Below are 10,105 nucleotides of genomic sequence, written 5' to 3'. Positions count from 1 at the left end.
AGAACACTGAAGACCTATGCTTTAATAAATTTCAAGTATACGATATTATCACCTAGAGTCACATTGTTGTGCATTCGATACCAGGATTTACTTTTCTTGCATAACTGATCTTCGTACCCCTTGATCAGATGTCCTCATTTCCCCTTCCTCCAAGACCCTGGTCATCACTCTCTGTTACTGTGGAGATGACCAAATCCAGTTCAGTAATAGAAAGTAAGTCGATAGTCTTGGCATTTGAAGCAATGGATTTATAGTTGAAGAAAACAGAATAAGAAAAATAAAGTAAATGAGATGAAAAAACATAGTACGTTTTTTAAAATAAATGCATAATAAAGTACCCTGAAACCAACCTATTTCTTATGGTTCCCCGCCAGTTCTGTTATGGTCGGGTGTATTTTCATGGTTTGATTTGAGGGGTTAGGACATACAGAAAATCTCTTAAATAAAAATCTCTGTTGATTTTCCCAGATCCCTGATGTTCTCACTATTAGAACAATTTAATTCCTGTGGAAAAGTGAATTTCTTCTGTAAGAGTTCTTTGACTATGATCCAATAGGAACCCTGCTTTATAATCCTAGCATTTGGTAACCTGTTCTCTAGAACCGAAGCTCTGAAATTTCTTACTGCCTTTGAGGGATCGGCAGAAAGCTATACAAATGCTATTCTGTATTAGGAATTATATCAAGGTTGTCTGCGAAGAACAGCCCACCTTCTGATTGTGTTGAGGGCCAGATCTATTTCGTTCCCCCCATTTTAGATCCCCAAGGGTAGTATTTGTTCTAGACCCAAGTGTAAGGGACAGCTCCCTTGGTAAACTGGTAAGATCCTTCCTCTTAGACAATGAAGACTATGTACCGGGCCATTTCTTTTTTGTTTTGTCTTCCATACACTCAAAAATGTACATGTAGCTTAATTTCCTCCTTTGTATTTTTTCAAGTCTAGTCTTTCAACAGCTCTAACATTTTATCGCTTTACTGTGTGTTTTGTGTTAGTCTCCCTAATCCTTTGTGGAGCGTGATGGGAAAATACATTGGTTACTAAATTAGAGACTGGTTTTCATAGGTATGTGGCAATCAGGCAGGTTGTGGATAAGCTTTGGTCATAGGATAAGCATCGGAATGGGGCACGAGCCAGGAGTGCAGAGCAGTCTTAGGAGACAGGGGTGAAAAGGGAATATGGAAACTAGGGATAGACAAGTGGTATCAGGAGAGAGATCTGTAGAATGTGCAGGAGGTGAGGAGCCACAGAAACATATTGCTCTCTTCAGTTTTCCTAGTTGGGCTCTAATTCCTATTTTCAAATAATGCTGCATCCTTCATTTTGTGAATGCATTTTCATGTGCATCTTTAAACATAGACATAGACTTGCTAGATCAAATGATATATTAATTTTCTAATTATAATTGTTAAAGTATTATAAAGCAGCAGCCTAATTCTAATTGTGTTTGAATATTTGATTTCTTCTTAAAGATAGTTACTACGAGCTGAAATAAATTTCGGCACTTTTTAACTTCTCTTGGAAATGGAAGATTGAAGATTTTGCCATCTTAAAGAAATGTCAAAAATAAATTAATTGAAATATTAGAATGAGGTCTAAATTAAAAAAATAATTTCTGGGGAAGAGAAGAAATTTGTAAGCATTACACCAAAGGTTATTAGATTTGTCTAAATAAAAATATGAAACTAGCATTTTTCAAAAGTGTTAAAAATAAGTTAAAACTAAAAATAAATGAAAACTTGAGAAAATATATGTAAAAATAAAAAATAGAGTTAATACTTTTGCTATACAAAGCATTCTTATCATTCAGTTAAGAAACAGATACTTTGAAACAAAAATGGGTCATAATCCACAGAGAAATATAGTTGATCAGCCCACATATGAAAAGATGGTCAATCACATTATTCAAAGAAGTGCAAGTTAAAATTGCACTTCTGATCTAGAAGATTGAGCAGTGTTGTAAAGATCCATTATAGACATGAATGTGGAAAAAGAGACACATCCGTATCTGGTTGGTTGGAGTGTACAGAGAGACCAACCTTCAGGGGTCATTCTGGAAATATGCATCAAACATAAAATGTGCAAATCCTTTGACTCAGAAATTCTACTTTAGGAATGTATGCTAAAGCGTTAATAAACCAAGGGCTTAATGTCATAAGTACAAAGAAAGCTCATTATGGTACAGTTTGGAAGAAATTAGGTTTAAAGTTAATGTCTGTTATATAAAACTGGTTCGATAAATTATGGTTCAATGAACAATTCGGCCATTCAAATTGATTCAAATTGATAAGAACTTTACTCTTCGACATGGTCAGAGTCTCTTTCAGTGACGAGCTGAAGCACAGACTGTATCATTTAACGCTATTTTTGGAAAAAAACCCCTACATGACTAGAAAAAGTCTGGAAAGATGTCTGTCTCCTTAGTAGCAGCCATTATCTGTGAATAATTGGATTTTGATAATTTTTTTAAAGAGATATTCTAGTGTATCCAGTTTTAAAAATGACTATAAATGGCTTATGATATTGAAAAATAAAAATAAAAAACACCTCATACACATACCTACAACTTGAAGTAAAGGTTTTCCGCAGTAATCTGAGCTCCGAGAGTATGCCTCTTGTATTTTCTCTTCCTTTTCTGTAAAATTGTCTTAGGAAAGTTGACTTAAGGAAAGAAGCAGATGGGGAAAACCATCTAATTGTTCTTTAGTCTGTTCCGATTTTGTGGAGCTTTGCCTGGAGGCATCTAATAGAGAGCCCGGACCAGCCAGGTCAGGTCTCTGGAAACTGGGATGGAGGCTTCTTACTGTTGGCTTCCCTTTTGAATTCATATGATTCCCCTCGCTTCTCTGATTAATCACCTTCAAAGGCTTTAGACTATCAGGCACAACGTCAGGCCAGGATCAAATGGTGGCCTTTCTGTCTTGTAACCTCCAGCTTGCATTATGGCAACTAGAAGCAGCTTGTTCAAAAAAACACTGCCTCTGAATTCAGGTTCGTTTTTTTATTTTATTTATTTTATTTTTAGATTTTATTAAATTTATTGGGGTGACATTGGTTAATAAAATTATATAGGTTCAAGTATATAATTCAATAATATGTCACATGTACACTGAAGTCAAATGACCTTCTGTCACCAGATATTTGACCCCCTTTACACATATTTTTAAATTTTGGCTGCATGACCCTGAGCAGCTTAACCTCTATGTACTTCAGAATCTTTCTCCACAGAATGGGGATCATAGAGCTTGCTTTGCTGTGGGGTTTACTTGAGCTAATCTAGCACTTTTACTCCCTGTCATTATGTATCTATTTGTTTCTGCCTCCTCTTCCAAGTGCAGACTCCTCAAAGGCAGGGACTTTGTTTCATCACCATTGTGTCCCCAGCTGTTATTGGCCACCTAGTTATTCAGCAATGTTTTCTGAAGCGATGAACAAACAAATGGATGACCGGATGCGGAGTATTTACCCAACAAGCACTTGTTCTTTGTCGCTCCATCTCCAGCCTCATTCCAAACTTGCCCCTTTGGGCCCCTTTTGTTGCCGCATAGGTCAGTTCGATGACACTTAGTAACCTTCAAAGCAATATAAAAATGGAAGGTATTCATATCATCATAATGCTGATGTCGTTTGTATAATCGTGTTTCTCTCCAGCTCCCAGCCAGCTTTTAATAACTTCTTTTTAAAAGAAAGGGACTGAGCCAGTTATTTTCCTGTACATCGAAGGTGCTCACTAGATGTTTATGGAATGAGTTTTAATACCCCCCCCCACCCCCCACAAAAAATCACCTTTTAATTTAAATGTGTCTTGAGAAGTAGTATTTTGCATGGAAGGCAGAATTTCTAAATGGTGTATATATGAAGAATTGCACATGGATGTTTTACCTTTCAGGGACTGAAGACTGAACACTATAGAAATTATAAGTTTGTGCGTGTGCTAAACCAACGTTGCCTCAGGCTGCCCTCAGCTATCTTTGGGTTAGAAAGGGGAGCCTTCCGGGTTCCCCATCTTCACAGTTCGGCTCTTCTTTACCCAAACACATGCGTGGTCCACACCCTTAGACATGGGACTGGAAGTCTAATAACATCATAATCAGCATAGGGAATAGTGGCAGATATTTGTAGGAAATGTAATCTTCAAAGAGGAAGATGGCAGTTGCAGATGCAATGGGAATTATTAAAAAGTTGCTAAGCAACACCCGTGAATTTTGGGATTTTTCCATCTGTCTTTCTGTCATTGCTTTCTCGTTTAACTCTACTGTGGTCTGAGAGCATACTTTGTATAATTTGTGAAGCTGTGTTTTACGGCCCAGAATGTGGTCTATCTTGGTGAATGTTCCATCTGAGCTCGAGGAGAATGTGTATTCTGCTGTTGATGGATAAAACATTTTATAAATGTCAAGTAGATCCAGTTGATTAATGTTGCTATTCAAGTCACCTGCATCCTTATTGATTTTCTGGCTATTGAATCTGTCAATTACTGATTGGTGGGTGTCAGTCTCCAACTATAATAGTGGATTTATCTATTTTTCCTTGTATTTCTATCAGTCTTTGCCTTGCTTATTTTGACACTTTGTTATTAAGTGCATATACATTAAGGCTTGTTATGTATTCTCAGAGAACAGACCCTTTTCTCATTATCATTATAAAGACCATCTTTTTATCTCTGATAATTTTCTTTGTTCTGAAGTCTGTTTTAATCCAGATTAATATATCTACTCAAGCTTTCTTTTGGTTTACCTTTCTCCATTGCATTACTTTTAATCTCTGTGTCTTTAATATTTAATGTGGGTTTCTTGTTCTATGGGAACTACACATTTTCTAAACATAGTCTTTTAAAAAAATCCACTTTGCAGTCTTTTTTATTTTTATTTTTTAAATTTTATTATTAGTTTCAAATATACAGTACATTGGTTAGACATTTATATAGTTTATGAAACAATCCCCCTAATTGCTCCCTCCCTCCCCTGGCCCTCCACCTAGCTATTACATTAATGCTACCTGCATTCCCTCTGCTGTGCTCCCCATGCCCATCTATCAACTACTAATTTGTACTTCTTAAACTCTTCTTTTAATTGGTGTATTTAGACTATTTACATAATAAGGTTGCTTAAAGAAACCCTTGTTATTGTAAACTTTCACTTTTAGCAAAATAAGGCATAATTATAGAACAAACCTGGTGTAACCATAACCCAGGTCAGCAGATGAAATGTGGCTAACCCTTCAGGAGCCCGAGAATGTTATACTCCTCCCCTGACTGGAGCTGATCACAGTCTCAACTTTCTTGTTTTTATTATTTTAACAACTTATGCATTCATAAACGATATGGTTAATTTTGTCTCTTTTTGACCCCTATACGCGTTAGATCATATTTTAGGTATTGCTTTGTGTCTGGCATCTTTTGCTTAACAGTATGCTTATGAGGTCAATCCATGTTGTTGTATGTAGCTATAATTTATTTACATTTATCACTATATGATATTCTATGGTATAATATAGTCTTATTATTCATCCACATCTTTATGGACATTTAAATTGTTTATTATTTGGAGCTTTTATAAACAACACAATTGTTTTAGTCCAAGTCTCCTGAGAAGCAGACACGCATACAGGACTGAACATGCAAGAGTTTTAGTAAAGGAGATTTCTGTGAGAGGAAACATGGAGAGGGCCAGGGAAGTTGGGATTGATAGAAGACCACAATGCAAGCTCGATCTTTTGAAGGAGAGAGGGAAGGAAGATTTGGGTGGAAGCCGAGTCTCACTTTGGCTTTGTGTTGGCAGAAAGGGATGGTAAGAGAGTGTAGTGGTTTCATGTTGGGTGGGCTTTGGAGACTAAAAATAGTACTCGTTTCTAGTTCTAATTGAGATTTACTAGTCGTGTGACTTAGGGCTACTATTATACCAATAGGTTATTCTTGAGGCGCACTGTCATTTGTTCAGTGGGGATGATATTGCCTACCTCATGAAGCTGTTGAGACTCCTGGTTCAGAAGTCATGGATGAAGTTTATAATATAGTTCTAAGCACAGAGTTAGGGCTCTTTTAAAGTGGCATTTTAAGAACAATGGCTCTTGGGCATGGATAGATTATATGTCCTGGGACTCCATGTTGACGTATGATAAATACAGAAAAAATGAGTCCACTATGAGAATTCCAAGAAAGGTGGTTTTAGAGTTGATGCTGGGGATTTAGTCTTCTTGAGATTGAAAAGTCAATCAGGGGGCTGTTTTTAATCATTCTTTTATTTAGCCCTTAAAAATTTTGTTGAGAGAGTAGCCTTGAGAAAGAACTTTCAAAGTTTATTAAGGGTAAGATTTCCTAGCACCATAAATTCTATTTTCTGTTAGCAGAGCTGACACCAGGAGCAGAGCAGTGATACCTTGAATGTTACTTTAGAAACGAATCAGAATGATTTATCATCAGAGATTTTTGACATAATTGAAATTCCTGAAGAGTTATTGTGAAAGGGATAGAGAATCCTTGAGCTTAGAAGAGGAGATTCTTTTCTTGAGACACAAATTACAGCAATTACATGTGCGTATGTAATTTAAGTGTCACACCAATTTCGCAAACGAGATATGAAAATTAAACATTATTCAACTTTAAATTAGTAACACTTCCTTGGTAGATTTAGAGAATGAGGATGTGAGAGCACAAGTGACATCCATAAATCGTTAGCATTGGCGATTTTTGGATCTGGGATTAGAATCTTGATCATTTGAGAAATATCCACTTTGCGGGTTTTCGTGCTGATTACATCAAACAACTGTGAAGTGTCTGGCATGATGCTCCACGAATACCAGCACTCGGTAAAAGTTGGTTACTTTATGTATATTGTGGAGAACTGGTGGGAGCATCTTGGGAATTGATCCTTCAGCTAGACGATAATACTAAAGCCAATGAAACAGAAGAATTTTATTGGAGTCCAAGACCCAGAACGTTTTACACATACTACCTCTTTTAATTGGCTCTTGCCAGTTTCGAATGTCTTAAAACTTATGGCTAAGTTTAAGCTTGACCATTTGGGTTGCCAGTTTTGGTCTGTGCAGTGCATGCATTTTCGAAGTCACCCTAAAATATCGTGAAACCAGAAAGAGTAAAATTAAATAAGTGGAAACCTTTTATCTCTGCTTGAAAACTTTCTTTAAATCTGTTCTCAAAAATGTTTCTGGTAAAATCGAGTTTGTAAATATTTTATAAGATTACTTTAGACTTTAACCAAGTTAAGTCAGCTTCTAATTTCGAGGGGAAAGAAACTAAATTTCAGAGGTGTGAGGTTTCTGAACGAGAGGGAGAAAGCTAATCTTCACAGACTTTTTTTTTTTTTTTCCTTTTTTTTTGGAAACAGTGGGCTCATGCTGTGATACAAAAGTCTCTTTTCGCTTTTCTCTATGGTGAGAGAGGGAGGAGGCAGAGGAGGCTGGAGAAGCCTCCGGGAGGGCTCGCACCTGCATAGTGACTAGACCGACACTCATGAAGAAGCGAACGTGCCAGGAAGAGAACAAAGCCACAGAGGAGTGAGAAGGATTCCCAAGCGGCAACGTCACGCTGGACAACTCCATGGTAGGTGGTGTCCATGAAAGAGTAGCGACCTAGAGGTGACAGGCTGGGATACACTTTTCTGAGAGAACGGCAAATAATATGGAACGTGGGACTTCAAGGGCTAAACCGTTCAGGTAAAGAAACAAAGATTTTTATAGGCGCGGTGGGTGCAGAGAGAGGAAGGCAAGAGGACCCCAGAAGGTGCTGATCAAAAAGGAGATTGAACTATGACATGGCTGAACGGGTAAAGGAAGGACACGGTCGAAATCAAGGAGATACCGACCGAGCAGGCAGTTCAGGTGACTGAGATGGAGACGAGCACCCACGTGTTACCGCGGGACTCGAAGTTTCCGGCCCCCCGCGTAGCCGAGACGGAAATGTCCCCGGAGGGTAACGCCCCTCAGAATTTGCTTAGCGAATTGCTCAGTGTCCATCATGGGTGTCCTCCTTCACAGGGGTATCTTGGAGAGAGTGTTTCGTGGAGTAGACACCTCGTTTCGTGGTTTGCCTCAACTATACAGAGTGTATCTTTTTGGATTCCGCCCTATGCTAGCAATAAGAGCTATCCCGTTGTGCAACTTCGGGCTGTTTGTCGTTGAGTGTGGAAGTCAGCATTCGGGCAGCATGGGGCCTGGAGTAGGAGGACCTGCGTCTGAATGGAAGTTCCGGCCCTTGCTTCCTGTATGCCTCTGGCAAGTCAGTGTTCCTTGTGGGGACCGTGTCCCCTCGTTCGTAATGTAGGGGTAAGTGCATGAGCATCATAGCACCAAATAGCATCAAACAGCTTTTGTGCCTGGTGCAGAGTAAGCATCCTATAAAAGGTGGCGGTTGTAATACCTATTGTGACGATAGGTTCTCCTGGGTGGGGTAGGGGGGAGTTGCTGAAATAACCTCTCCCGGCTTATGACTATCCACGGTGGGACCAGTAGACACATGGCCATGGGGAAAGGTGAGAGGGTCAGGCAGGAGGCATCTCGTTTTCAGAGATGCTCGCAGAGGGTCCCCCTTGCCTAAGGCAGAGGCGGAGGAGGCCGCCAGGATCGCTGACGCCTCAGGTGGTTTGGCTAGAGATGCTCTTACTCCGGAACTGGGAAAACGCTTTCTTCCTCTCTAGCACCTTCCCCAGGGCCTCCTTGATCTCTTTGTTCCTCCAGCTGTAGATGAGAGGATTCAGCATGGGGGTCACCAGCGTGTAGAACACAGACACCACCTTGTCCCTGCCAAGCGAGTAACTGGAGCTGGGACGCAGGTACATGAAGAGGGCCGTCCCGAACAACAGAGCCACCACCATCAGGTGCGCGGCACACGTGTTGAAGGCTTTCCTCCGACCCTCCGCTGAGCGGATCTTCAAGACGGCAGCCGCAATGTAACCGTAGGAGACGAGGAGGATGAGGGATGATGTGCCCCCAACGGTGGCCACCACGAGGAAATTCACTACTTGACTGAGGAAGATGTCAGAGCACGAGAGTGCCAGGACTGGTGGGAGGTCGCAGAAGAAGTGGTTGATGACGTTGGGACCGCAGAAGTGGAGCCGAAATATAGAGCTGGCCTGGACCAGGGAGCTGAGGAAGCCACCAACATACGCCCCCAACACCATGCGTGCACAGAGGCCCTGGGACATGATGGCAGCATAGAGCAGGGGGCTGGAGATGGCTGCATATCGGTCGTACGCCATAGCAGTCAGGAGGAAGCACTCAGTTAGGCCCAGGCCGATGAAGAAAAAAAACTGAGCAGCACATCCCCAGAATGGTATGGTCTTCTGTGCCTGGAAGAAGTCGGTGAGCATCTTGGGAGCCACTGTGGAGGAGTAGCTGATGTCGATGAAGGACAAATTGCTGAGGAAGAAGTACATGGGTGTGTGCAGATGGGTGTCACCTCTGATCAGAAAGACGAGGGCCAGGTTCCAGGCCAGCGTCACAAGATAGATGCCCAGGAAGGTGACAAAGAGGAAGGCCTGGAGCTCTGGATGGTCTGCAAATCCCAGGAGGATGAACTCGGTCACTGACGAGCTGTTCCAGGCCTTGGCTGTGAACATGTTGTTCATGGACCACAAGCACAGGATGCAGACCTGGGACAATAACGATAATCCACATTACAGGTGACGTCGACAAATAATGACAAAAGACGTAAGAGGGAGGGCAGAGTATTACAGAGAGTTACGACTTTAAGCAAAGGTCCTGTCTCTTTCTTTAGGAAGGCCATGGTAGTCCTTTTCCAGGCCTTGGCTGTGAACATGTTGTTCATGGACCACAAGCACAGGATGCAGACCTGGGACAATAACGATAATCCACATTACAGGTGACGTCGACAAATAATGACAAAAGACGTAAGAGGGAGGGCAGAGTATTACAGAGAGTTACGACTTTATGCAAAGATCCTGTCTCTTTCTTTAGGAAGGCCATGGTAGTCTTAAACGTTTGCTTTTTAATATAGTGCGGGTGGTTTGTACGAACTTCCACCTTAGGTTTAGACTCCCCGTGATCAGCTGCTGCCCCAACCGTGTAGTAGCTGTGTCACTGTGGGTGGGATAGCTAACATCTCTAGGTTTCAAGTTCCTTATCTTTAAAA

The 10,105-nt window shown here is 40.8% G+C and overlaps 1 protein-coding gene across 1 annotated transcript; it reads right to left on the bottom strand.

Annotated features, from left to right (window-relative positions):
* Nucleotides 1-8,588: 8,588 nt before the first annotated feature.
* LOC102886811 (olfactory receptor 5A1) lies at nt 8,589-9,572 on the bottom strand. Its single transcript, XM_006908326.1, has one exon. It carries the CDS (start codon nt 9,570-9,572, stop codon nt 8,589-8,591), a length of 984 nt encoding a protein of 327 aa, XP_006908388.1.
* Between the last annotated feature and the right edge of the window lie 533 nt (nt 9,573-10,105).

The sequence above is a fragment of the Pteropus alecto genome, unplaced genomic scaffold (genome assembly GCF_000325575.1).
Source record: "Pteropus alecto unplaced genomic scaffold, ASM32557v1 scaffold793, whole genome shotgun sequence".
In the NCBI taxonomy this organism is placed as follows: Eukaryota; Metazoa; Chordata; class Mammalia; order Chiroptera; family Pteropodidae; genus Pteropus; species Pteropus alecto.
Note: the sequence above shows the minus strand (reverse complement) of the source record. Positions and strands in the feature narration are given on the sequence as shown.